This window comes from Vulpes vulpes, chromosome 6 (genome assembly GCF_048418805.1).
Source record: "Vulpes vulpes isolate BD-2025 chromosome 6, VulVul3, whole genome shotgun sequence".
In the NCBI taxonomy this organism is placed as follows: Eukaryota; Metazoa; Chordata; class Mammalia; order Carnivora; family Canidae; genus Vulpes; species Vulpes vulpes.
The window spans coordinates 65,496,112-65,522,574 of NC_132785.1; the positions used below are offsets into that span (position 1 = coordinate 65,496,112).

The window sequence follows — 26,463 nt, forward strand, 5'->3', positions numbered from 1 at the left end:
GGCCTGGATGGGATCATGGAGGTGGGATTGAAGCCCAGAGTTTCTCGAAAAAGTCACTTGAAGCTTGTGTGTGTGTGTGTGTCTGGTGGCGGTGCGTGCTGAGGATAAATGGGAACTATATAAGAGGATGGGATGTGATCTCTGGTCTTTCTATGGAGAGAATTTCTAGGGATAGTTTCTGGTTCCCAATCCTTGAGAAGCTGCATGTATGTGATGTGTGCTGTACTTGCTGCCACCTACTGTGAGAGCTGTAAACTGCAGCTTTGGGAGTATAGGGGCCAGGCTGAGGGTGGGATCGTGGGTAGGACTTGGACAAAATGAGGAGTGAGGCAGTGTGCCAGGGTGGGCTGTGAGGGGAGGATGGATTGTGCTCCATGGATCCAGGATCACTAGGATCCTGTAGGGGACCCTGGCTTCCCGCTTTCCTGCTTCTTCCTCCTTGATCTAGGGGAGGGGCTGGTTCTTCAACATTTCTCTGGCTTTGTTCTCCAGAACTGCTCTTTGTAGCCACACTGAATTAGGCACTTTCTCTCTCATCTTTCTCTTTTGGCCACTTAATGGGCATGAAGGAAATGTGAAGAGGGGAGGTGTCCTTTGAGGGCATTAAGACTAACTTTTGGTGCTCTGAGTTCCATCTCTGATTTCAGCCACAGTTGTGGGGGACGTTTGTATAGAAGCCCAGACTCTCACTAAGACTGAACCCATCACATGAGTGTAAATCTGCTTTCCTGCCTAGGTGTCTGAAGCTGTGGCAGCCTACTCAGCCCCCTGACAAGTGTATCATGCCTCTGGGACAGCCCTCAAACCATGGGGGATACAAGCTAGGCACCAATGCCCCGGTCTTCTGTCTTTCTGGAAGGCATTCTGTGTAATTCTGAGAGCTTCCTGATCCCTACTGAAGAGACTCAAGAGCATATTCTTCCTCGCTTTCTTTTCCCCTCTTCTCCCCTGCTCCCTCACTCCTGCTCCCTGAGCAGACCTTCCAGTTGCAGGATTACCTGTACCCACGCCCTTAATTCAGGCTGTGCTTTGGAAATAACCCAAACTGAGACAATACTGTCCTTGCCCCCAAGGAGCCCCCAGTTCCAGCTGCTGACTGGGAAGGGGTCTTTCCCCTTACCTCAACTTTATCAATGTACCTGGTCTCCCTCAAATTTCTCCATTTCCAGGCTTTGCCTGACCTTTTCACCTAGAGGAGACTTCTTGTCAGTATGTCTCTACTAACGCACCATTTCCTTTCTTCTTATCTTGTATCTTGATGTGGCCTGGTGTTAGGGTCTCTTCGAGGTTGTGTGTTATGATTCCTCAAGGAGGTTATAAGCTCCTTGTACCTCCGTGCACCCCCATAACTCAGCACCAAGACTGGAAGCTGTCACTAACAGCCCAGTGAGAGCCCCTGGGGAGGGGGGTGGGGGATGACTGGGGCAGGGCCTAAGGTAAGAGATGACAGGTGTAGGTAGGAAGCTGAGGAAGCTGAGTTTGGGTCACTTCTGCTGAGTGCAGGTCAGGGAAGCCTGAGAGCATAACAGGCGGCAGCAGGGTTGGGGTAACTGGGGCCAGAAGTGGGTGAGGGATGAGTGCAGATACATGACCCAGAGTCAGGATTCGGCCGTGTCCCCACTCACCTACACAATCAGAGAACATTACCTGTACCCTTCAGCTTCTCCTGTTTCCCAGGGAGGCGGCCTCTCACACGCCTGGACGTGTTAGTGATGGGAAGGAGTAGAATGCCCGAGGGGGCCCAAGAAAGGCCTGAGAAGAGAGAGCTCCACCTCATCGCTCCTCATTCTAATCTCACACTGCAAACCTGACAGGAGTAGACACCTCACCCACTGCTGCTGCTGCGCCTTTCAGCTTCTCCATGCCCCTTGTACGCCTCCGAGCCTACTAGCTCCCAGCTGGGTAAGTAGATTGGCTCAGGGACCTTTACTTCCCACTGCTCACTTTGAGCTCAGGCGTAGGAAGGGGGCTGGCCAGAGGAGGGGCCCAGCTAAATGGGTGGAGGTGGAGGTAAGGGAGAGCCTGGGAGTCAGGACTGGGGCAGGAGATTTGGGTTCCAAGAAATCATGTTTGCGTTGCGGCTAGGGTCTTCTCTCCTAGACAGAAGAGACAGAAGCAGGAGGAGACACAGTCCCTTCTCATCTGGCAGAAAGGGGTACCGTGGGCTTTTGCCCCGACCCCTGAATGCCTTCCATGGCCCTTTCCGTCCCCCTTGGTAGGTGCAGAAGAATGTCGGCCTGCTATCGGCCCCCGGGGAACGAAACGTTGCTGAGCTGGAAGGCCTCGCGGGTCACCGGCACCGCCTTCCTGCTGCTGGCGGCGCTGGTGGGGCTGCCGGGCAATGGCTTCGTTGTGTGGAGCTTGGCGGGCTGGCGGCCCGCACGGGGGCGACCGCTGGCGGCCACGCTCGCGCTGCACCTGGCGCTGGCCGACGGCGCGGTGCTGCTGCTCACGCCCCTCTTCGTGGCCTTCCTGGCGGGGCAGGCGTGGCCGCTGGGCCAGGCGGGCTGCAAGGCCGTGTACTACGTGTGCGCGCTCAGCATGTACGCCAGCGTCCTGCTCACCAGCCTGCTCAGCCTGCAGCGCTGCCTGGCTGTCACCCGGCCTTTCCTGGCGCCCCGGCTGCGCAGTCCCGCCCTGGCCCGCAGCCTGCTGCTGGCCGTCTGGCTGGCCGCTCTGCTGCTCGCCGCCCCGGCTGCCGTCTACCGCCACCTGTGGGGAGACCGCGTGTGCCAGCTGTGCCACCCGTCGCCGGCCCACGCCGCCGCCCATCTGAGCCTGGAGACCCTGACTGCCTTTGTGCTTCCCTTCGGCCTGGTGCTCGGCTGCTACGGCTTGACACTGGCGCGGCTGCGGGGTGCCCGCTGGGGCGCTGGGCGGCAGGGGTCGCGGGTAGGCCGCCTGGTGAGTGCCATCGTGCTGGCCTTTGGCTTGCTCTGGGCCCCCTACCACGCGGTCAACGTTCTGCAGGTGGCGGCTGCGCTGGCTCCGCCGGGAGGGGCCCTGGCAAGGCTGGGCGGTGCAGGCCAGGCTGCGCGAGCTGGAACCACCGCTCTGGCCTTCTTCAGCTCCAGCGTCAACCCGGTGCTCTACGTCTTCACCGCCAGGGATCTCCTGCCCCGGGCAGGCCCCCGCTTCCTCACGAGGCTCTTTGAGGGCTCAGGAGACGCCCGAGGTGGCGGCCGCTCCAGGGAGGGGACCATGGAGCTCCGAGCTACCCCTCGGCTCAAAGTGGTGGGGCAGGGCCACCGAGGCGGTGGAGATCCCGGGGACGGGTTGGAGAAGGACAGTCAGAGATGGGACCCTTGACTCCAAACCCTACAACCGGGCCTGCCTCTTCCCTATTCCCTTCCATCGTCCCTCCCTGCAGAACTCAGGGAACCACTCTGCAGCATTTGGGGGATGCTTCTCTGGCCACAGTTTAGATCTTTCTGGGCAGAATTATATACCTGGGGCAGGCCCAGTTTCCTCCAAACTGAGGGATTGCAAGCGGTGATGGTATTGTGTGCTTGCGGGTTGCCATGTGCCCATGTACCAGAGCTGCTTACTTATTGCCAATAGCTACTGTGAAATACACTGGAGTGGGGGCATTCCATGATGGCTTAAGCATGCCCCCACTGGTAGTCCATCATGCTTGAGTTGTACTGAAGCCACCTGGTTCCCCACTGGGTCAGTCCAAAGCTGGGCACTGCCAGCCTTCAGTGGCATCTTGACTTATCCTCCTCAGCCTGGGTGGCCTGGTTCCCTCAGGCCAACCTATTGAACCACTCTGGAAATAAAGGAAGAAAGAGGAAGGAAAGGTATAGATGCTTGAATGAGGAATGAGGATAGGATCCATTCTTTGGGGTCTGAAAGAGCTGAGTGAAGAAAACCCTGGCTCTGGAAGGGGAAAGACAATCTGTGGAGTTTGAGAGGAAAGCTTTCCTGTCTTGCAGTTGGTACTGTTGGGGAGGAGCCCTGGGAGTCAGATTTGTCTTCCTCTCTGAAGCCAACTCTTTTCCCAAAGTTCACCAGAGTTCGGGAGCAGGCACATGCTCACCCTGGGGACATTTGGGGCTGAGTTGGGGCTGAGATGAGCAGGTCTGGGGAATGGTGTGGATGTTTGGAGGACAGGAAGAATTTTTCAGGGAGGTGCCACCTCTCCTTTGTCTCCTTTTTTTCTCCACCAAGTCTTGACTCCTCCCAAGAGGAGAAGTTATTGCTCCTGCATAGCTCCCCCTGCTGGCTGTTATTCAGCACCCTCCATACTTTTTGGCTGCGATCTTTTGGAATGCCTCCATCTCTAGCTCCCCAGACAGTTCTGGATCCTGGCCCTTTTGCATTTGGGGATGTAGGATAGGATTGTTTTTAGTGGATGACCACACACAGGTGTGGTCACTAGAGTGACCAACTCATCCCTGTTTGCCCAAGACTTTCCCAGTTTTAGTCCCAAAAATTCTCTTGTCCCAGTCCTCTCAGTCCCTGGCAAACTTAGATGGTTGGTCAACTGAGTGCTCCCTCAGACCATCACCACAAGTTCTACTCTGGTGATGTTTACATCACCCAGGCAGAGGCCTAGAAATAGCAAAGGAAATTCAGGCCTCAGGGTCACCCAGGGCCACCCAAACTGAGGCGGTCTGGAGTTCTGGATCTAGTACCTAGATTAGAGTATCTAGTCTGAAGATGGAGGAAGAAAGGCCATTGAGAGACATGGGGTTGGGGAGTAGTTTGTTAGAGGAGGCAAAGACAACACAGCTTTCATCAGAAGGAGCCTCTGATTGACCCTGAAACAGCAAGCCAGAACTTTCATCCTCAGACACCGACGGCAGGGGCTTTTTCCTGTTCTCATGTGCCGGGGCAGAGGCTCCCTAACTTCCTCTCTTCCGTAGCCCCTGTCTCACACAACTTCTGTGGTCAGAGAGCCCTTCCTCAACTCTGCCTTCTTGCTGCGGTTTCAGCACATTTCTTTGCATCACATCCTCTGCCTCATAGCTATTGGGTCAACTCTGTGGTGGCCTTTCTCGAAGCAGAGAAAGTGGGCATAAGGGTAAGGGACCTCAATGACCATCCTTCTATGCCACATCTCTCTTGACAAGTGAGAGTTGGCAGGGAAGCAGTATGGCTCACAGGCAGACCAAAGGAAAGACTTATCAGATCTTAGCTTCTGCAGGAGAGGTTAAAGGGGGAAACTGCCCTCCCTCCAAGCAAGGAGAAGAGTGGCCTTTTGGGGGGCTGTTTCCCTTTGCACATTCCTGGTTTCCCCTCCTGGCAGGGCAGGTGTGGGGCATCACTGCCCCCACTTCCTCTCTCTATGCTCAGCCTCTACTTTCTCTGTCCAGTGGGACTGGACAGCCAACTACAGGAAGGTAGGAAAGAGGTCGTGCTGACTTCTTTGCTCAGTGCTCAGATCTTAAATTCAAATCCATGTGGCAGTGGCCACATGGGCAAGCACAGGGCAAGTGGCCAGGGAAGGAGGAAGAAATTGACATTTTGTACCATACTAAGGAGATCCTTTGGACTTTGGCTTCTTAGAATTGAAACAACCCTTTTAAATGAGGGAATAGGTGGGAGTGCTGGAAGAGAGCCCTCCCTCTCCAAAGTCACTCATGGTTTGAACCCAAGCCAAAGACAGGGTGCTGTCCTCTTTAAGTCCTGATGTTACCTAAACCCAAACCCATAACTAAGCCACACGTCTAACCTACACTTCCTGTTAATCTAAAAATCTACAATATTTATACAACATATAAAGATACCCAACCTTCTGGCCTCCCAATCTGAGTCCATTTCCTGTCTCTGGCTTCCTTCCCTCCTTCTCCTGTATGACACAGTTTATTACTCTTTCCAATTCTCCAGTCTAGACCTGCATTTGAGGCCACACCCGAGCCTATTCACTCCCCTCACCCTCTCTTTCCTCTCACTACACCTTCCTAGGCTCTTCTCATCTGGTCCCACCCCTAAGGAGTCTTCCTCCCTGCTAGGCTCTTCTGGAACACAAAGACTATCCCCCCCCCCCCCCCCAGTGAAGGGAGGGCTAGGAGTTTCAGCCCCACCCTCAGGAAGATGTATCTTCCCCCTCCTCGGCTTCTCGGTACTTCCTCTCTGGCAGACTTAGCGGACAGCACCCAGGTCTGGGGCTGGGACCCTGGAACTGGGGCCAATCTGGGAATAGGCTACGCCACTCTGCCCTGACCTTGGGACTGGCACCAGTTTCCAACCACTACCCAGCAAAGCCTGTAAGTAAGTATCCTGGGAGTTGGGGAAGTAGTGGTAGAGCAGGATACAATGGTGAGAGAAGGTGCAGAGGAATTTCCAAAGAAAGCCTGACCAGTGGGAAAAGGACTGGGGAGGATTTCTTCTTGTCTCCTATCCACAAACTGCTCGCCATCCCTATTATTCCTGGTGGGCTCTGGGCATCTCTGGAGAAAGTGGGTATATGATTGAAGAAGTCAATGGGACTGAGCAGGCTAAGGGCCTGGCAAGTGATAGAGAAGCTAGCCTTTTGAGGGGTGCATCACTGGTAAGAAAGGCCCCTCTCCCCCATTTTGTTCTGGGTCTCAGAAGGGAAGGAGGCAGAAAGGTTATGGAAATACTACTGCTGCTACTGCTCTGTATTTTGCAGTGGGGTCTGTGTGTAGGAAGGAGCCCCATGGTCCAGTTAGAAAATTAGTCTTTTTGCTCAGCCAGATCCCCCGAGGATGGGTCTGTTGGCAGCGATGAAGGCAGGAGGTTGCAGAGGGGCAACTGACACTGCTGATCTTGGAGACAGGCTAGAGTACTCAAGCTAGGAGTGTCCAGGGTCTCAGGAAACCTTGGTCCCCAACCCTCATGCTCATGTTCGCCCTCACTCTCCAGGTCCTTGCAGTGGCCACGGACACCACATCGTGAGCAGCACCTCCTCACTAGGTGTCATGTTCATCATTCCGTTGACTATCATCCTACTGTCAGTGGCGCTGGCTGTGGGGCTTCCAGGCAACAGCTTTGTGGTGTGGAGCATCCTGGTAAAGATGCGGAAGCGCTCTGTCACTGCCTTGTTGGTGCTGAACTTGGCTGTGGCCGACTTGGCTGTACTGCTCACTGCCCCCTTCTTCCTGCACTCTGTGGGCCAAGGCACCTGGGTTTTTGGACTGGCTGGCTGCCGCCTGTTTCACTATGTCTGTGGCGTCAGCATGTACGCCAGCGTCCTGCTGATTGCCGCCATGAGTCTGGACCGCTCGTTGGCGGTGGCCCTCCCTTTTGTGTCCCAGAAGTTTCGTACCAAGTCCGTTGTCTGGTGGGTGCTGGCAAGCATCTGGGTGATGTCCTTTCTGCTGGCCATCCCCGTCATCATGTACCGCACGGTGCTGGCACCGACCAACCAGAGCCTGGTGTGCTTCACCAAGTACTCCAGCGAACGACTCAGGGCTTTCCATCTGCTCTTCGAGGCCCTCACCGGCTTCCTGCTGCCCTTCCTGGTGGTGGTGGCCAGCTACTGGGACATCAGGCGCAGGCTGCAGGCCCGGCGCTTCCGCCGCAGCCGCCGCACCGGCCGCCTGGTGGCGCTCATCATCCTGGCCTTCGCCGCCTTCTGGCTGCCCTACCACGTGGTGAACCTGGCCGAGGCGGGCCGGGCGCTGGCCGGCCAGGGCTCGGGGCCGGTGGGCGTGTGGCTGCGCCTGGCCCGCTCCGTGTTCATCGCGCTGGCCTTCCTGAGCAGCAGCGTGAACCCCGTGCTGTACGCGTGCGCGGGCGGCGGCCTGCTGCGCTCCGCGGGCGTGGGCTTCGTCGCCAAGCTGCTGGAGGGCACCGGCTCCGAGGCGTCCAGCACCCGCCGCGGGGGCACCCTGGCCCAGACGGTGAGGGGCCCCGCCGCCCCTCCCGAGCCGGGCACCTCCGAGACCCTCGCAGACTCCATCAACCCGCTCCAGTGAAGCGAACTGAACTGGGCCTGGGAGGTGCTGCTGGCGCTGCTGCTGGTGGGGGAGGGACAATGGCCCTTCTCGCGGCAGAGCGCCCCCCACGTTGGCCTGACCTAGTTCTGTACCCTGAGGAGGAGGAGGACGCCGGCGGGGGGAGGGGCGGGGGAGGGGCGGGGCAGCTCTGCAATTCAAACGAGTCTGAGGGTACCTGGGTGGCCCGGTGGTTGACCGGCTGCCTTTGGCTCAGGGCTTAGATCGTGGTCCCGGTTGTCCTGGGATGGAGCCCACACCAGGCTCCCCGCAGGGAGCCTGCTTCTCCCTCTGCCTGTGTCTCTCATGAGTAAATAAATAAAACCTTTATTAAAAAATAATAATAATAACGGGGATCCCTGGGTGGCTCAACGATTTGGCGTCTGCCTTCGGCTCAGGGCGTGATCCTGGAGTCCCTGGATTGAGGCCCTGCATGGAGCCTGCTTCTCCCTCTGCCTGGTTCTCTGCCTCTGTCTCTTTCTCAGGAAAAAATAAATAAAATATTTTTTTTAAAATAAAATAAAACATAAAACAGAAGTCTCAAGCTGGGTCAATCCTGTGTTGGGGGTGCCTGCCTGTGTGATGGGCAAGGGGGGGTTGCCACTGGGTGCTCTTATGGGGGTCCTTCTCAATGGCTGAGAGGCACATCCTTTGGTGTCCCATGACTTTTGGTTTTGGAAGGGACACAAAGATACAGAAACCAGACCCTCCTCTCCTCCCCTATTCTGAGGCAGGTGCTCTGCAGATCATACTTAGAACAACACAGGTCTACAGACTCCTGAAGAAGCTGACCAACGAAGACCACCCACGTGGGCTTATCACTCCAGACTCCCTGAATCAGCAGACGTTCTGAGAACATGTGGCACTGCTGGGGACCTCTCCCCTGAAGCTGGTGATGGTATCACTGTTACCATGGCTCCAGCTTCCTGCTACTCATCTTTGTCCTTTCAGTGGGCAATGTTCTAGGTCACTGCCTTCCTTCCCTCCATCTCCCAAGGAGGTATTACTTGAGAACAAAGTCATCAGACCTTAGGCCCTGTAATTCTGCGTGTTAGCACTCTGCCTGCTCCCAAATACAGCCTGATGCCTTCTGTGACCGTGGTCACTCTTAGGAAATGAGGATTCCCAGAAGTGAGAGGGACAAGTCATACTTTCTGAGGGGTGACTGTTGTTTTAGAGAGCCTCAGACTGGCTCTGTTCCAACTGCATTTTAGGCAGATGGTAGTAGAAGTAAGTATAGTAGTGGTAGTAGTAGTATATTTTTTGAATCTCTCCTATTCTTGGAGAAAAAACAAGAATCCATGTGCAACATGTGTAACAAACTTAGGGTATCAAGATATCACACAGACCCTCAAATATGAACAAGTAGGAATGAACCATGGAAGCTTCCAGTCCCACATAATATAAGCACCTGCACCCACAGGAATCTGAGGGACATGAGAACAAGAGAATCTCAAAACTGTCTGCAGGTCTTGGCTGGAAAGCGTGGGTCAGTTTGACGATAGCAGCAGAAACAGGGAGTGACCTGACAGGTCATTTCCCAGACCTCTCACCCATGCTGCTTAGGAAGCACAGAGCAGGTGCTTATTTAGTGGTTATTGAGTGAATAAAGGTCAAATGACATTTTCCTAGCTACTCCTTCCCAATATTTGTGGGTGGGAAGCAGAAAGGACAAATCCTATTTTGAGTCATGTGGCTAACATTCTTTATCTTTCCAAAGTGTACTAAATACTGGAATCAGGCAGGGAGGCTGAGGCAGTCCTCAGCTTGTGAAGAAGAATCACTCCTTTCTAACACACTCATGGTCATACTTGCATACACACAGACACTCAGTTTAGCCTGGGAAGAAGCATCCTGCTGAGAGGCAAGCAGGAAGTGATCTGCAGCTATACCAGAGAAGCTTCTGACATCAATTGGCCTCAGTGATACCAGAGTCGGGTTTTTTGTTGTTGTTGTTTGTTTGTTTAAAGAGAGGAGAAGGGAGTGCAGAGGGAGAGGGAGAGAGAGAATCTTAAGCAGGCTCCACACCTAGCACTGACCCTACGGGCGGGGCTCCATCTCACAACCCTGAGATCACAACCTAAGCTGAAATCAAGAGTCGGACACTTAACAGACTGAGCCTCCCAGGTGCCCCCCGAGTCCTTTTATTGAGGATCTTAGAATAGAGAGGGTGGTTGGGAGTCTCAGCCTAGGGTGGCTGAGGGAGGGCCAGTTCGTGTCAAATCTGTGTTCAGGAAGTAGGTGCAGAGCTGCCCTTTGCCTTTGACTTTGATGATGCCCCGGCTGTAGCAGGTATAGCCTAAGGACTGCAGCACCTGCGCTGTCTCTTCAGTCACCTGCAATTGAAAGGTGTGAGTCGGGATACCTGGGTGGCTCAGCTGTTAAGCCTCTGCCTTTGGCTCAGGGCGTGATCCTGTAGTTCCAGGATTGAGTCCCCACATCGGGCTTTCTGCGTGGGGCCTGCTTCTGCCTCTGCCTGTGTCTCTGCCTCTCTCTGTGTGTCTCTCATGAATAAATAAATTAAATAATAATAATAATAAAAAAAAAGGTGAGTCTGGAGTGTGGGGGTGGCCTTATCTGATCCCCCCATCCCATGCCTCCAATGTGGCCTCCTCACTTGGATCTTGCCCAGAACTCCTGTACTTTCCATGCGGCTGGCCACATTCACCGTGTTGCCCCAGATGTCATACTGTGGCTTCTGGGCCCCAATCACTCCAGCCACTACAGGTCCATGGTTCAACCCTGACAAGAGGTATGGTAAAGAGAGGCCCTGGGTGGTGGGCAGAATTTGAGGAGGGACAGGGGAAGGGGAAGCTCCAGGAATTGGGGTGAAAGGCCTGGAGTTCTTAGAGGAAAAGAGGGCCTGGAGAAGTGTGGCTCAGGGAAGGAGTGGCTGAGCCCCAGAGCTCCTGGCCCAGCAGCTTCATGCTCCATCCCCAAGGAGGAGGCTGGAGGGGGCTGGGGGTGAGCTGGGGAGTAGCTAATAAAGGACTTAGGGGAGGAAGAGCTTGGGAAGGTGAAGAGGAAGTCCCAGACCTCCCCAACAAGGGAGGGCCCTCACCCACACGTAAGCGGAAGTTGTTAAATGAGTGCTTATTGATGACATCCAGCTTTGATCCAAGGGCCACTGCAAACTCCACCATGGTGCCCAGGTGGCTGCAGCTTCGCTCATCATCCTAGCAACAAGCCGGCCCCACAAGATGGGTCAGTGAGGGCCCAGCAGTGTGAGCCCCTCATGGGCTGATAGCAAAGGAAGGGGTGCTGTACCTGCTGTGCGTCCTGTCCAGAGGTGGCATTTAAGCCTGTAGCTGCCATGTAGGTGCTGCCAATGGTTTTGATCTTCTCCACCCCACTAAACTTGGGCTTTGAGAGAAGCTGTACAGAAAGGAGGCTGTGTCCCCAGGCTTTCTTGCTTTCTCCCTCCTCCCTCTCAGAAGCCCAGCCCGAGGCCTTTGGAAATGAAAGGACCAGGTTGTGGGGGCAGGATTTGTGGTGGGAGGGAGAGTGGATCGTGGGAAGAGTTTCTGGAGAGCTAGAGGATCAGAGAAGGAGCAGCAGGGCCAGGGAGAGGAGGATGGGCTCCTGGCTGGAGAGCAAATGGGCAGGAGGGACTGGTGGGAAATTCTAGCATTCAGAATGAAGGATCTGGGGGACCCTTGGAGTTGTCACCTCATCAAAATCAGCAATTATCTCATTGAGCAGCCGCAGGCACTCTAGACCCTCGTGGTTGATGTTGGATTCAGAGTAAAACTCCTTAAAGTCTGGAACTGAGGCGAAGAGGACACAGACACACTCGTAGGACTGGTGGTAGAGGTCCTAGGGGGTGAGACGCTGGGATGAAGGAGCAAGCCACGTTCCTCTCCTTGTGGGTCTGTCTGCATGGGCCCTTCTCCCTACGTCCATACTCTTACCCCTGTATTTAAGAAGTATTGGAAAGGAAGGAGGGGATAGGGCCAGGTTATCCCAGGGATGTGTGACTTGGGAGTCAAAGACTAGGTCTCATGATGATTCGAGGAGAGACAGGGGTTTGAACTCAGGATCACCTCGTAGCAATGTGAAAGAAGTCTCTTCAAGAATGGAAATGGTGTCAATGGGTATCATCTTTCTATCATATCTTACTGCTAAAAGGTGGTAAGTCAGTTTACAAAGATGGCTACTATTTGGAAGATCAAATAATAGGGAAAATGGGACAATGAGAAAATAAAGGTAAGCTGGTAAAGATGGAATCTTATTTGAGGTTGGTTCACAAAATGGGTGACACGAAGTCCTTGTTCGTCCTAGATTCTGGCTCCGGGCTTTCTAGTAGCCAATGTGAAGATAGAAACAGGAGCAGTTACAAGAGTCCCAGTGTAAATAAGAGAAGAAACCAGGAGATGTAGAACTACTGCCAATTTTGAGTACAGAAAGCTACCGGTGGGCAGCCCCACTGGCGCAGCAGTTTAGCACCACCTGCAGCCCAGGGCATGATCCTGGAGACCTGGGATCGAGTCCCACTTCGGGCTCCCTGCTTGGAACCTGCTTCTCCCTTTGCCTGTGTCTCTGCCTCTCTTCTCTCCCTCTCGATCTCTCTCTCTCTCTCTCTCTCTCTGTGTCTCTATGAATGAATAAATAAAATCTTAAAAAAAAAAAAAAAAAAAGAAAAGAAAGAAAGAAACCAGTGATGGCGTGAAGCTGTGAAACAGCCCCTGACCTGTTTCTTTTAACATTCCTCAAGAGAGGCCAAGAGTATTTCTATAGCAGACAGGGTGAAGTGGTGGTGGTACAACTAAAATGGTGCAAATATGTGGGTGACCTTCTCTGATGGTCTGATTATAGTACGAAATTTGAGGATGGCGATTAACATCTACAAATGGAAATTCCCATGGTGTTGGAAAGTTCTATATATGCAACATCTAATATGGCAGTCACTGGCCATAAGCAGCTCTCAACCACTTGAAATGTGGCCAGTGAGGCTGTGGAAATGAAGGTTCTATTTTAATTAATCTTAATGTAAATGGCCACACATAGCTAGTGGCTACCATCCTGATAGTGCAGGGCCAGAAAGCTGCATGGACTGTGGACTGTGTCCTCCACACAACTCCCATTAACACTCGAAGGCACAGAGTCGCCATGAGTTGGAGAGGATGCTCCTTCTAAGTAAGAACTTAGAACTCAGAGGTTCTGTGCTCACCAGATGAAGCCTAAGAGCTCATGAAAATAGAGGCACTATCTGACAGGAACAGGCAGCCACTTGACCCACCAGGGGCTCTGGGGAGTCCAGAGACGTGGGGCCAAGGGCCAAGACTCTCATCTGAAACTAGTCCCTATGGCATCTGGGGCTCAGAGTCTGGGGTGGGAGTCACCTCGTTGCGCCGGTTCTGACCAATGAACTGGGGGGCCACGTGAGCAGGGAGCACATTCTCCAACAGCAGCCGAGTCAGGTTCTCCATTGTCTCTGTCTCCTCCTGCTCCTGCCGCAGCTTCTTCTTCCACAGGAAGTCCAGGCGGCAGTAATACTCATTCTGGCAGGGTGGCCAAAGGCCCAAGGGGAGATGCGCAGTGCAGGGAGAGCCTCAGCTTCTGAGTGTTCACCCCCCCAAACACATGATGCCCCAAACTGCACCACTCCCCAGTCTAGAGAGAAGGCTCAAGGGGCAACTATCCCCAGGGAGGCTCCCCTGAAACGAGATTCAAACTAAGGGAGAATTGGCAGTGGATGCTTTCTTGTGGGTGGTTTTCCTGGACTTAGGGTGGGAGGGATGAGGGAGGGAGGATTTGAGGGCATCTCCCTTGGGTAGTGAAGGAGAAAGAAAGGGAACAGGAAGTTTCACTTAGAAGCTTCCAATGGGCACACCGTTTGGGCTCAACCCTGGAGATGTAAGATTGAGGGAAAGGGTGAGAAAGACCAAGTCACAAATATGGGAAGCCCTAGAAGGCTGAACTGGGTGACTTACCTGCCGAGCCAGGACAAGGAGGGTGAAGAAGAAGATGAAGAAGGAGATAGCTCCCATCAGTTTGGGCTCCTTCAGTACCCCTGGCCTGCAGAGGCCACGGATCAGGGTTGCCCCTTGCCCTGCCTCTTCCTGATGGCCTCCTCCCTACCCCCAGGGCCCATGTAGCCCTCAGCCACCCTCCCCCTTTGCCCCGTGGTTGGTTCAGGCCAGTGAGGTGAGGACAGCTCTGCTTTGCTCCCAGAGGGCCTGAGCACTCTGTCCAGTGGCTGTGCGCACCTGGAGTCCAAGGGATCCGGATAGAGGTGGGAGATGAGGCAGTCGGACAGCCAGGCATGGGAGTGCAGGAAGAGGGAGCAGGAGGCCCCCAGCCACAGCAGAAGCAGCAGCAACTTCAGCTCGAAGCTCATGTGCAGGAAGAGGGAGCAGGACAGGAACCCCAGCACGCAGCAGTGCATAGAGTACTGTGGGGCCAGGCAGGGCGGTCAAGGGGCATGGCATATGCCACAGGTGTGAATATCCCAGGGCTCCCTGCCCTGCCCTCACAGGGCCCAGGTCCTAACCAGGGGACGGGGGTGTCATACACACAAACACACATCAAGTGTGTTTTATGTCTATCCCAATCCACCTGATGGAATGTTTTTCAACTAAGGAGGTAGGGGGAGGAGCCAAAGAAGGCTCTGGAGAAAGAGATTCAGGGCTATGAGGAACACTCACTGGGATGCTGATAAGAGGCAGGGACCCAGGGAGTTCCCAGGAGAGGTTGAAAGCCACGGAGGACACATTGGGAGCCCGGAAAGGACAGTTCGATGCTGCCGGTAAGAAGAACTGCAGAAAGAGGTGAAGGGCTGAGGTGGGCAGTCGGCTCACCTTGGGTATAACGGTGGCTTGTGCTGGGTTTCAGCTGACCTCGGGATGAGTCAGGGCCAGACTCCTCCAAAGGGGAGGAGTCTGCTATTTCTGGCTAGAGAGGGAGCCCCAGGACTGGGGTCAGGGATGGAGGAATGGGTGTCCTGAGCACTAGTCTGCCAATGGATCCACTGTGTGATCTCGTCAGCCACTTAACCTCTCTGGGCCTCAGCTTCCTTTTCTGTAACTTGGCTGGGGGATGATTCCTAAGGTGTCTTTCAGGGATAGAATTTTAGGAATGATTATAAGTTCTGAAAAATTAGTCAAACTCAGCTACAAAATCATAGTGAGTGAGCACACAATGAAGATCTGCCTACATAGGAAAGATAGGATGTCCACCGAAGTGTTATAAACAATTACGCAGGTGGCAGATTGATTTTTTTTCTTTATACTTGTCCAACATTGCCAGAATCCCCTGGCCTCAGTCCAGCTGCTCTCCCAAATCCAGGAGTACCTGTTCAACCTCTGATAGGTCCAATGGGCCCTGATGGGGGTGAATAGGGGCCCCTCTGCCCTCACCAGGCTGGTAACAGCCATGACAAAAACGAGGAGGATGGTGGCAGTGCCCAGGGCAATTCGCAGTCCAGGCCGGGTGGCCACCAAGCCAGACAGTGTGGGCAGCCAGTGCAGCATCTTGGGGCCTTTCAAGACACACCTCTGTGGAAGGAGCACAGGAATCTTAGCCATGGGGCTGGGGGACTCCCCCATCCCTTGGGCCAGGTCGTGGTAAGGGCCCAGCTCACCAAGCTTCCACCCCCTAGCCCACCTCACCGTCAGGTGTTCTGAGAAGCAGACGAAGAGGAGGAGGAGGAAGAGGAGGAAGGTGATGCTATAGGTGATGGCCAGAGCTGGAGGCCTAAAGGGAGACAAGAGAGAGAGGACTTGCCGGGTCAGAGGAGGCTCTGTGTGTCAGGAGGGTGCTGTGCAACCTGGTCGGGATATGTGAGGAGGAGCAGTCCTGGGGATCTGAACTGGCCCCCAGTGGGGTCTGAGCTGAACAAAGGCATTACACACTGATGATCCAGGAAAGCTGAGGGGGTTGAAGGCAGTGGTGGGGCGTGGCAGGAACTAATGAGGTAGGGTCAGGGGGCTCATGAAGGGGCCGAGGCTGCATCAGGTCAATCTCTGGGCCTTCAGGCCAAAAGGCTTTCCACCTAGCTGAGTTTTGGACAACTCCTTGCAGCCCCTCCTAGCCATGAACTAAAAATGAGGACCTGCTTTCTAAGTTCATTTGCTGTGAGATTTGAGCTTCTCAATGGAAATAGAACCTGTTTTATGGAAAAGCTGTTAGGACCCAGAGACAGGCATGTGAAAGTGCTTGGATTATGTAGGAAGTCCACAGGATGTATGATCATAAAATGAAGGCTGTGATTATCACTGCTTCCCCAGAACACACGCTTCCTCTGTGGGTCAGTCAGTGCCTGAAGCCAAGGGGAAGTGGGTAAAGGAAGAAAGTGTGGGTCAAGGACCAGGAGGAGCCTGGTGGTATGTGTGTGAGTCAGGGCCCCCCTTGCCTGGGGCACTCTCTCACCTGTTGGTCACCAGCATCTGGATGACAAAATTGGAGATGAAAACCAGGAAGGTGCAGGCTGCATAGTATTTGAAGGCAGGGAGTGCAGAGAGTCGATACTGGAAGGGCAGGGGTCAGTATGGAGACAGGGCCCACCAAGGCTGCCCATCACCTTGGAGGTGCCAATTTGAGGCAAGAAGTGCATGTCCGGGCCTCATGACCCCACCCTCCAGTGCAGTCTCTGGTAGCCCCTCCAGGTTCTCCAAGGACCTGCCCTTCTTCCTCCCATCCCCAACTAGTAATTCAATTTACAGGGTGATGTCCATTTGGAGAGAAACACAAGCCCCTCATCCCCGGGATCACAAACTGGTCAGACCTGGGAGGTGAGGTGCGTCCACAGGGCTTGCCCCCGCCCCAAGGCCGAGGACCTAAGGTTAGAGGATTTTCCGCTGCTACCCCCCACACCCACCTCTTTCTCCAGCTCCTTCTCTCTGAAGTACAGTGTCAGTGGGTTGAAGTCCTTTGACTGCTTCCACTGTCTGGTAGGAGGTAGGGGGTGGGCGAGGAAAGGGAAGGGCAGAGCAGGGCAGGGTGGAGACGGTGAGGGGGGGAGGATGGACAGATGTGTGTTTTCCTGGGGGGAGCAGGGAAGCCCTTCCCTTCCCACCAGGACATCAGGAAACACATCTCTCCTCTACCTTACTGCAAGGGCCCAGCCCTCCCGCCCCTCCCGGCTGCCTTTTGTTCTCCATACTTCTGAGAGTTGAGCTGTTCGATGACCTGGAAGAACTTGGCGTCCCCAGTGTCCAGGTCATCATCTAGTCCCCGGGGGGTACGGCTCCTGCACAGTAAGAGCCCAACCTGTCACCATAGGAGATTCTCAACAGTAGGTGGGTGAAGCAGGAGCAGCCCCCCACCCAGGGAGGATAGAGGCAGGTCACTCCGACAGCTGACAGCCTCGCTGTCAGAGTTGCTGGGGCCTCCTCACCGGTCCAGGCTCCACTGGGGGCTGAAGGAGGCCAGCGTCTTCTCCTGTGGGGAGACCACAGCAAAGGGGGAGATGAGGAGATGCTGAGCATCCTTGAAACCTCTGCCATGAGGCATTCCATGTCTATATACGTCCTTGGCCTTGAGCATTTGATGTGAGTTCCCCCTGCCTCTAATGACTTCCTCTTTCCACCAAATCCCACCAGCCCTTAAGGGAAGGGTCAAACCACATTTATTCCTTAAAGTTTCTTCCTGATTCTTTAGACACCCAGGGTCCTTATGCTCTTATATCCTTGGTTCCTACCACTTATGAGACAACCCTGTAGGCTTGAGGAGTGGTCATCTTCCCTAAGGACTGAACAAATCCCAAAGGCAGGGATTTGCCCATCACCCCAGCATGCCAAAAAATCCTCATTGGTTTGAAGTGAAGCAGCAGAACATTCTGATTCCCTTGTGGTCAGGCTGAGCTGAGAGGTGGTGGGAGCAGAAAACAAAAAATGGAGAAGAAAGGGAAAGAGGAAGGAAGAGAAACAAACCTGGTCACAGCCATTCTTTTCAGCACCAAAAGGAAGGTGCACTGTGTGCAAAGATATGAAAGTGAGAGGACAAGCAAAGCAGATAAGACAAGTCCCAAGAAAAAGAATGAAGAGCAGTGGCCACTGCCCGGGACCAGGGGTCTGTTGACTGTTCTTTCCTGCTCCTCTGGCTTATATGAAGGCCACAGGGTCACAGGGGCCCCCAAGCCCAATCCTAGAATATAGGAGAGGGAGAGGGGAGGAAAAGGGAGATTAAGAGGGATGATCTAGGTATGAGCCCATTTATGCCTCTAGGTCTGAGCCTAACTTTTTTCAAACTACCTGCCTGCCTCTCCATCTTGCTCGATGCCTGTATGTTATTCGAAGGCAGGGAAAATGTTTTATTCATTTCTGTCTTCTCAAGAACTAGCCCAGCCCCTGCCACATAGTAGGTTCTTTAAAATTGCAGGAGGGATGGGTGGATGGTGTATACTAGCACCAACACTGCCCTGCCACCTGAGTTCCCCACTGTTTAAGGGTAAGCTAATGTGATTCTCAGGATTTCTAACATTTGACGGAGGGCTTGGCACTTCAGGGGCTGAGGACTGAATTCTGGGCTGATGAGGTCCTGCTTCCGGAGATACCCTTGAACTAGGGGTTCCTACTTCTCCATCCTGACATTTCTTAGTCTGCACACTAGTGGGGTCTTGGGGGAGTCTGGCGTGGGTTCTGGGGGGCATCTCGCCATGGGCATTGCACCCAGCACTGTCTCACAGTCCCCAGGCTCCCACCAAAGCCCACCCTCTGCTCTACCTCCACCTGGGGTGGGGGTGGGGGAATCCTGCAATAGCCAGCAGGGTCTTAGATTCTTTCTTTCTCTCTCTCCTGCTCACTCAGCCCTTCTGATCTTTCTTCTACCCCATGTTAAGGCTCTGAATTAGGTATTCTCCTGAATCACTGCTGTGACATCCCCCCATTCCATAGTGTCTACTAATCTCTGGCCTGCTTTCCTGCTAGGTGGGTGGGGAGGGGAGATGGATCATAGAAAGGGTACTCTGGAGTCATCCCATATATCCAACTGGGTTGACCCAGTAGAGAAGATTCTGAGAGGATGATCTGCAGAAAGGTGGCTGGAAGATCAGATAAAATGGAGGAAAGCAGGCTGAGAAGCTTAATCCTGGGGCAAGCCTTTTGGATCATGGCCTCAGTTCCTGCAAGAGAGGGTTCTGACTGCTTGTGACCAAGCAACAACCCTTAGAACCAGCTGTTGTGGGGGATGAAGGCTGGTTTCCTCTCTTCCCTCTCTCCCCAACCCCTGACTGCTCAGGGTGACTTCCTTCAAGACCATGGGAGATTTTCACTGTCATCTCATCTTATCCTGACACAAATGCTGGAGAGGAGGGGCAATAACTGATTTGCACCACCTTCCCAATCCTAGTGGGGATTAAAAGAGAGTGTGCAGTCTCAGGAATGGAATTTGATAGAGATGTTTTCTGGTGGGAATGGTTGTGAGCACTGGCTTTGGAGCCAGAAGTGTCATCTAGGTCTTTGTGGTACTGATGGAAGAGGATTCCAGAGTGGACGTTGGGGAACAATGGACATAGTGCTACAGGATTTTGCAACTCAAGTGAGCTCAGAAGACAGTCATCTTTGCTCTTTCTCTGGAAAGAAGGGCAAGGAAAGGTCTGAGCCAGTGACTGGAGCAACCAGACAGTTCAGGATCTTGAGAGGTCATCAAATGACTCACTGGTGGTGGGTGTGGGGAAGTTGGGAGGGCAGTGGGGGTGGAGTCAGTAAGTCCTAGGGCTCATGCCAGAGGTGCACTTACCGGGAGAGGGGTGGAGGTGGACACGGGGCTCTCTAGGTGGCTCAGGTGGGCAAAAGGCTTGGCTGCGCCCCAGGACTCCAGGTAGCGGGTCATCAGCACTGAGGGACGCATTTTGGGGCCCTCGAGAGAGGATAGCAACCCTCCTGCAGTGCCCTTCTCATCCTCTTCCTCAGCCTGGGGCATATGAGGACTGAGAGTCAGGATCACAAACATTTTCTACATCTTCCCAACACTCCTTAGAAGATGGGGTCTCCTCCCCCTCAACACACACACTGGGATCCAGGAATTCAATCTCTGGCATAGGAGAGAAGATCAGGCCTGTTGGTTGTGGGTGGTTAGGATGGGCCAGCCCCTGGGGGCCAGACTGGGCTTTTACCCGGGGATCGATGACTAGGTAGGTAGGCTCCCCTAGCTCCCGAAGGTATGGGTCTCGGTGTTCCATGGCTGCATCCTCCACAGCATAAGCCCCTGCCAGCAGGGCCAGGGTAGCTCCTGTAATATGTACTCTTCTGGAAAGAGGGGGGAGGGGGAATCAGGAAGGAGGGCCTGCAAACCTCTCAGTTTTTTTCAAGGATCCTTCCAGAGGTCTGACTTTAAGCAAGGCCCTGTGCTACAGGATATGTCTCCCAGCACCCCTCCCGGCATGCTAGGATCTCCCTTGAGTTCCACGTGGGATTGTGCTCATTTTAGGGAATTATGAATCGGGTGGCAGCATGTGAGGGGCCCGTTTGGTTTCTTCCTGTGCACTCCTGCAGCCCCACCTCTCACCCTGGCACGCCACCCGCCTCCATGTGGTTGGCCAGGGTGACATCATGGGACCAGACATCATACTGCCACTTCTGCAGCCCGATGACTCCGCAGAGCACACTGCCTGAATGCACCCCCACACGCATGTTGATGTCCACACCGGTGGCTGCCCGGAGTTTCCTGAGTACATAGGGCACAGTCTGAAAGCTGCCTTTGACCCTATGAATGCCACACCCTTCCCTCTCTCCAAGAGGACTTCCACTACCCTGCCTGCTGCTCGCCCACATCCAGCCCTTGGTACCCCTCCTGCCCACCCACCTGAGCTGACCTGATGGCCCGGCACATGTCCAGCCCCATGCGCACGCAGTTGATGGCGTGGTCTGGCAGGGAGAGCGGTAGCCCAGAGACACAGTAGTAACAGTCTCCCAGGATCTTGATCCGCATGCATTCATGCTCCTGGGAGTGTGTGTGTATGCAGGGGGAGGGAGGCACCTGGTTAGAGGTCAGAGGAGGCACAGGGCAGCCAGGAAAAGTGGGAGCAAATGTGATATTCCTGAAGAATTTTGCAGTTGGGAGACTCGGTCAGATCTAGGGATTCCCTTAACTTGATATGGGGCTAGCTGAGGTCTGTGGGTCTCCCCCAGCTTTGGCATATGTAAGGTATATTCAGATTTGAGCACATGAAAGTACCCTCGAGAGACTGAGGTTTTCTGGGGGACACCCAAAATTAGGTTTGTTGGGGGCATCCCTGGGGTCTGAACAGGTGGCTGGGCTGAGCTTGGCTGAGGATGTACAGGGCAGAGATTTCCCTTGGAAGGGCTCCCTAAGATTAGAACATATGAAAATCTCTCTAGATTCGGTATAGTGTCCACAGGCCCCTACACTGGGGGTTCTGAGCATATTTGGGGGTGTTGTGGTTGGGGCATCTGTGGAGATGTTGAGAAGTCTCTCCAGGTTTGAGATGTGTGGTGAACAGCTCCATACCTGGGGTTGTTTGAGAGGGTTTCCTACTTCCATTGGAATATCTTCCATTGGGATACATGGGCTCTGAAATGGGACTGGGATCTTAGGTGTCAGGAGTTTCCCTTGGAAGGGGCTCTCCAGGGTGGGGCATTTGAAGGGCCCTGGGTAGGAAGGGAGGCCCCCTCTGACCTTGGCAATCTGGTCGAACTTGCCAAAGAGCTCGTTGAGCATAAGCACCAACTCCTTAGGGGAGCACTCACTGGCCAGCCGTGTGAAGCCCACGATGTCAGCATAGAGCACGCTGGGGAGGGCAGATTGCATCACTGGGGTCAAGATCTCAGCCCATGCCCCTCCTCCCCTCTGGCCATCCTTTCTCATACCTAACTCCTTGGTGTCTCTTGACATAGAGGCTATGGAAGTTGTTGGTGCTCTCTGGCCGTGATCCCTGTCCAGCCTGAAGCCGGGCCATGATCTCTGCCTTCATCTCTCGAGCCAAGTAGGCAGGAAGGATGGACAAAAGAAGGTGTTCCTGGAGAAGATCACCATGAACATCAATCCTCTTGCAACCAAAAGCCAGGAGTCCCAGCCTTCCAACGACTTAGGAGCTCACCCACTTCTCCAGTCCCACTAGATGCTTCCCAGAGGACTCCCCCCCAGATCTCCCCCTTCACATAAAGCTGGGCCTCAGCACCCCATCCTGCACCATTCACATTTAGGGACTTAACTCCCAGCACCAATGCCAGAGTTAGAGTTCTTCGTTTCATATCAAAAAAGTGCTTTTACAAGCTTCAGGTCTTTTGAGACGTAACACAACTTTCCAAGGTGCACAGTAGCCACGTTTTACAAAGGAGGAACGAGAAGGGCAGGTAACCTGCCCAAAGTCATTTGGCCTGCTAAGGAGCCCAGCTGGGTGATATAGACAACTCCTTTCTCAAACCCCGGTCCTGCCCAGCCCCCGGCCCGAGGACCTGGTGCTTCTTCTCCGTGTCCAGCCGCCGGCGCGAATGCAGCGAACGAAGTGCCTCCCGGAACGTGGCGCGCAGCGCACGCTCCATCAGCGCCTTGTGGTACGCTCCGGCCACATTCCCACACAAGAACAGCACCGCGTTTGCTGCCAGCTGTGGGAGAGGGTCAGCCTCAGAGGGCGCTCTGTGGGAGTGGGAGTCCTCAAGTGTATAGCTGGAGTTGGTCCCCAAGAAGGTTGAGGAGGACTCTACAGTTAGAGATCTAAGAATTTCCAGGTAATTGGTGCCACCCTGGGGAGTCTGTAGGGGGGCTTCTCCTCCCCTGCAGTACCCCTGCTCTAGACTTGGTTGTGCACCAACGAGGCCTCTTAGGTCTAGAAACCCTTGCACAAACCCTTGCACAAACCCTTGCACGTTTCCTCTGCCTGGAATACCACTCCACCATCTACCGTCCCTCTGCGTCCGCTGCAGCACAAAACTACTCAAGCTCCAATTTTATATTCCCAGTGAAGTTTCCATCATCCACCTCTGTGCCCACAACTCTGGCTCCCTGGTGAAGTCCCTTCCCCGTGGGCCCAGGCGTCTTCTGGTGTCTGCAGCATTGTGCTGCACTGGTGTACCCGCTCCGTGAGGGCACTGTCTGGGCGTATGTGTTAGTACCTGTGCTTAGCATTGCGCCCTTCAATGGAGTCACAGCTCAGTGAGCGGCTGGTGCATGCTCAGAGGAACAAATGGTGCAGGGCGCAGCCGTCCCCGGGCTCAGACTGGGCTACCAGCGTTCTCACCTGCGGCAGTAGCGCGGGCTGGGAGTCCGGCTGAGGCCCAAGGTACAGCCCAAGGACCACCAGGTGGGAGAGTGATGAGGCAAGGCCCGCGGCGGTGGCATCCCGCATACCCAAGGGCAACATGGCGTACACAGTGAAGATGACAAAGAGGAAAAAGGACACCTGAGGGAGAGGGGCATGGGAAGCTGCCAGCTGCTCTTGGCCTGGGAGTCCTCCTGCCCCCTGCTCCACCTGCCGCTCGCTCCTCTCACCTGGTCCCAGGCGCTCACCAGGCCCCCAGTGAAGAGGAAGCCATGGCCCAGCCCCAGGAGCGCTGCCCACACGAGGCCGGACAGGGGACGGGTCCAGCGCTGTAGCCGTTGCTCACAGGATGCCAGGCCCAGCAGCAGTGAGAAGCCGCCGAGCGCACACAGCACAGTGATCAGGAAGCCTGGGTCTGAGGCTAGATCCTGTGGGGAGGGGCTGCTTGCGGCAAGACTGGAGTGCAGAGTTGGGGAGCTCCTCCAAGATGAAGAAAGGCAGCCCCCTGGGACACTTCTGAAAAGTGTCTCAAACTCAAGTAGGAAAAGGAGACAGGGCACCTGGGCTGGTCATTCAGGTTAGGTTGAACCATAGGATGTTGCCAATAATCTGTTTAGAATCTGCAGAGCTATCTCATACGGTTCAACCTGTATCTCACCTATATCTCACCGGTATGTGGCAGCAGGGCTTGAGGCTTGGGCCACCTACCCAGAGCCTCTGGCTAGAACCCATATTGTGTATTTGTGAATCCGGGACCTTTCTGAGCTTGCTTTCTTGTCTGTCAAATAGGAATTCAAGCACCTTCCTGGGGTCCTGAAGCAAGCGAAAAATCCTACCTCACAGAAGGCACTTAGGAATGAGTGTATCTGAACCTGGCCAATTTGCTCAGGAGATTCCCTGCTCTGGGCACAAGGTTGGGAATAGCCCCTACCCCCACCCTCCAAGAAGTGCCCCAGCGGCCGGGGGCACCTGGAACCCCTCTCCTTGGCAGGCCAGGGAGGAGCACCACACTTTGGCCCTCTGGGCGTCAACCTCCTGCTGCTGCCCCTGCCCTGCGTCCCCACCTCTTCCTGGACTTCGAGGTGGCCCGGCAAGAATTGGTCAGTTTAGCGGCTTTCCCAACTTGCCTCCGAAATGTGAAAAAACTTGGGAGCAGGATATTTCCAGAAATGGAATTGAAGACCCCCTTTCTTCTAAAAACAAAAAGAAACTGGAAATAGCTTTATTTGGGGACTAAATGTGAGTGGAATGGAGGGCGTCTTCTGGGAGTCTATGGGTAGGGCTGCCCCACAGCCCCCGTGAGAGAAAGAAATCCAGGAAACAGATTCCCCCGGGGCCCAGTGTAATTTCCCTTCTGGAAAATGGGAAAACCCGCTGCTGAATTCCCTCTAGGAGGAGGAGATCACGGAAGTCTGTCAGTACCCTGAGAGAAGTTAGAAGCACCCAGAGCTCGGCTTTCCCCAGCGGCCCAGCGGCTGCGGCCCAGAGAGGTGCAGGGACTCGGCCTGACCCTGTGGTGGGGTCACCACAGCCCCAGCCAGGCCCGCACGTCTTTCCTGGGTCCCAGCAAGGAGCGCACACCGGGAAGAGCTCGTCCCAGGTCCGCACCCCGGAGCGCCCTCTCGGCGTGGCCCCCGCCACCCCGGAGCCCCGCGCGCAGAAGCTGCCCCTCACCCTGCCGCTGGCCGAGGCCACAGCCAGCACGGCCAGGAGCGCGCAGAGCACGATCCCCAGCAGCAGCAGCAGCAGCGGGTACTGCTGGCTCAGGCTGTAGTAGGTCTCGTAGAAGAGGTCCTCGCTGGGCGGCGGCCGGGGGCTGAAGAGGCGCGCCATGGTTGGCCCTGCCCGGCTGCGGCGCGGGCGCGGGCGGAGCGCGAACTCGGGGCTGGGGGCGCGGGCGCGGGGCCGCGTTAGTGCCGGGGCCGCTCCGGGCTCGCTGGGGTCAAGCCGCGCGCGGGCCCGTCCGCCCGCGCTCCCTGGGGCCGCCCAGCCTTTTCCCAGCCGCCTGGGAGAGGCTGCCGGCGCCATCCCTCGCTCCTCCTCCCTCCAACCCAGCCGGCAGGGGTGTCCGGGCAAAAGCCTCATCTCCGGGGGGACGGGGCTGGGGTGGAAGCAAAGCAGCTTCGGGTTCCTGCCCTCCCACCCCACGCCCGGCCCCGCCCCAACTCACGGCCCGCGAGGCTGCCGCGGCTGCTGGGCGAGGCCCGAGGAGGGAGCCAGGGGAGCCGGTGGTGGAGCCCCGGCCGCCGAGGAGCTAGTGGCTCAGGGCCCCGGGCGGCAGGCGCTTCCCTCCGGGCGCCGCGGCCCCCTCCCACTTCCCCGGCCGGACCGCCCGGCCCCTTCCCGTGCGCGGCGGCGGACTCCCCAGGCCTCCTCCCTCCCTCATTGTCTCCCCTAACACTGCCGTCGCCTCCCCCCTCCGGTCCCCTTGAGAAAGGGGAATGGGACTGTGGGAGATGCGAGGGGGTGGGCGGGGCGGGGCGGGGCGGGGGAGCAAGTGTCCAAATGGGAGTGGAACCCTTGGTCACAGGGAGAATGCAGCGGTGCTGGAGTCAAAGGCTGATGAGAACGTAGGGAAGAATGTGGGGCCCAATCGGAGACTAGGACTCGGGTCGGGGTGGAGGGGGTTGCCACCGGTCCCCTCCCCTCCAGCCTGGATGCAGCTGCCGCGCAGTCTGAACTGTCCCTGTGGCGCCGTCCAGCCCCATGGGAGGGGGCACGTCTGTGTAGCTCTGCCAGGCCATAGCTCTCCACTCCAGACACCAGCTGAGGGTCAAAGGGCTCCACCTGGGAAGCAAGGCGCGAGGGAGTGGAGGCGTTGAGGGCTTGTAATGGAGGAAAATAAGAGGCTGGGGGCATTGTGCAGGGCAAGAGGTGTGTGGTGTCTTTCAGTGCCCATGGAGAGCCCTTACCCCAGGACCCCAGTGCGGAGTCTCCATAGCCCAGAGGAAAATTTGGTTCAGGGTGGGGTCTCACGGGATCTAGAGGAAGTGCTCCGCCCAGAGATTAGAGCTGCCCCAGGAGCCAGGCCTCCCAGATTCCTTCCTGCCGCCAGCTGGGGCCTGACCTTGTGTGCCACACTGCCCACCCCCCAGTCCTCAGCATCCCGCTTCCGCCTCAGCTACACCACAGGGCCTCTGCCTCCTGCCTCCTTAGGTGTCAGCTCTCCAGTCTCCTACCAGGGTCTCCACCCCTGGACCCTGGCCTAAGCCTTAAGCTTCCAAATATGGCACTTTGGTTGAAAACCCACTGTGTTTAGGGTGCCTGGGTGGCTCAGTCAGCTAAATATCTGCCTTTGGCTCAGGTCATGATCCCAGAGGCCTGGGCTCCCTGCTGAGCAGGAGCCTACTTCTCTCTCTCCCTCTGTTGCTCCCCCTGTTTGTGCTCTCTCTCTCTCTC

General features: G+C 55.4%; 3 protein-coding genes across 16 annotated transcripts; 2 read left to right on the forward strand and 1 right to left on the reverse strand.

Annotated features, from left to right (window-relative positions):
* Nucleotides 1-310: 310 nt before the first annotated feature.
* LTB4R2 (leukotriene B4 receptor 2) lies at nt 311-3,426 on the forward strand. The gene is made up of 2 exons (XM_026007620.2): nt 311-1,902; nt 2,220-3,426. The coding sequence occupies exon 2, from the start codon at nt 2,230-2,232 to the stop codon at nt 3,307-3,309; it is 1,080 nt and encodes a 359-aa protein (XP_025863405.1). The 5' UTR covers nt 311-1,902; nt 2,220-2,229; the 3' UTR covers nt 3,310-3,426.
* Nucleotides 3,427-6,086: 2,660 nt separating this feature from the next.
* On the forward strand, nt 6,087-8,028 carry LTB4R (leukotriene B4 receptor). 2 transcript variants are annotated; one of them, XM_026007622.2, is made up of 2 exons: nt 6,087-6,216; nt 6,832-8,028. In XM_026007622.2, the coding sequence occupies exon 2, from the start codon at nt 6,888-6,890 to the stop codon at nt 7,884-7,886; it is 999 nt and encodes a 332-aa protein (XP_025863407.1). In that variant the 5' UTR covers nt 6,087-6,216; nt 6,832-6,887; the 3' UTR covers nt 7,887-8,028. The 2 variants fall into 2 exon arrangements, with proteins under 2 accessions (XP_025863407.1, XP_025863408.1); XM_026007623.2 differs by having other exon boundaries at nt 6,090-6,212.
* Nucleotides 8,029-10,016: 1,988 nt separating this feature from the next.
* ADCY4 (adenylate cyclase 4) lies at nt 10,017-25,365 on the reverse strand. 13 transcript variants are annotated; one of them, XM_072761280.1, is made up of 26 exons: nt 25,235-25,365; nt 24,739-24,949; nt 23,295-23,492; nt 23,044-23,205; nt 22,262-22,411; nt 21,674-21,822; nt 21,483-21,594; nt 20,659-20,786; nt 20,352-20,510; nt 19,960-20,092; nt 19,584-19,757; nt 17,242-17,285; nt 17,008-17,094; nt 16,723-16,792; nt 16,275-16,372; nt 15,515-15,599; nt 15,263-15,400; nt 14,552-14,662; nt 14,114-14,298; nt 13,838-13,922; nt 13,247-13,405; nt 11,574-11,720; nt 11,172-11,279; nt 10,966-11,080; nt 10,522-10,646; nt 10,017-10,240 (listed from the first exon to the last, which is right to left on the reverse strand). In XM_072761280.1, the coding sequence occupies exons 2-26, from the start codon at nt 24,895-24,897 to the stop codon at nt 10,088-10,090; spliced, it is 3,234 nt and encodes a 1,077-aa protein (XP_072617381.1). In that variant the 5' UTR covers nt 24,898-24,949; nt 25,235-25,365; the 3' UTR covers nt 10,017-10,087. The 13 variants fall into 13 exon arrangements, with proteins under 13 accessions (XP_072617381.1, XP_072617378.1, XP_072617384.1 ...); XM_072761277.1 differs by having other exon boundaries at nt 20,659-20,822; XM_072761283.1 differs by lacking the exon at nt 20,352-20,510.
* Between the last annotated feature and the right edge of the window lie 1,098 nt (nt 25,366-26,463).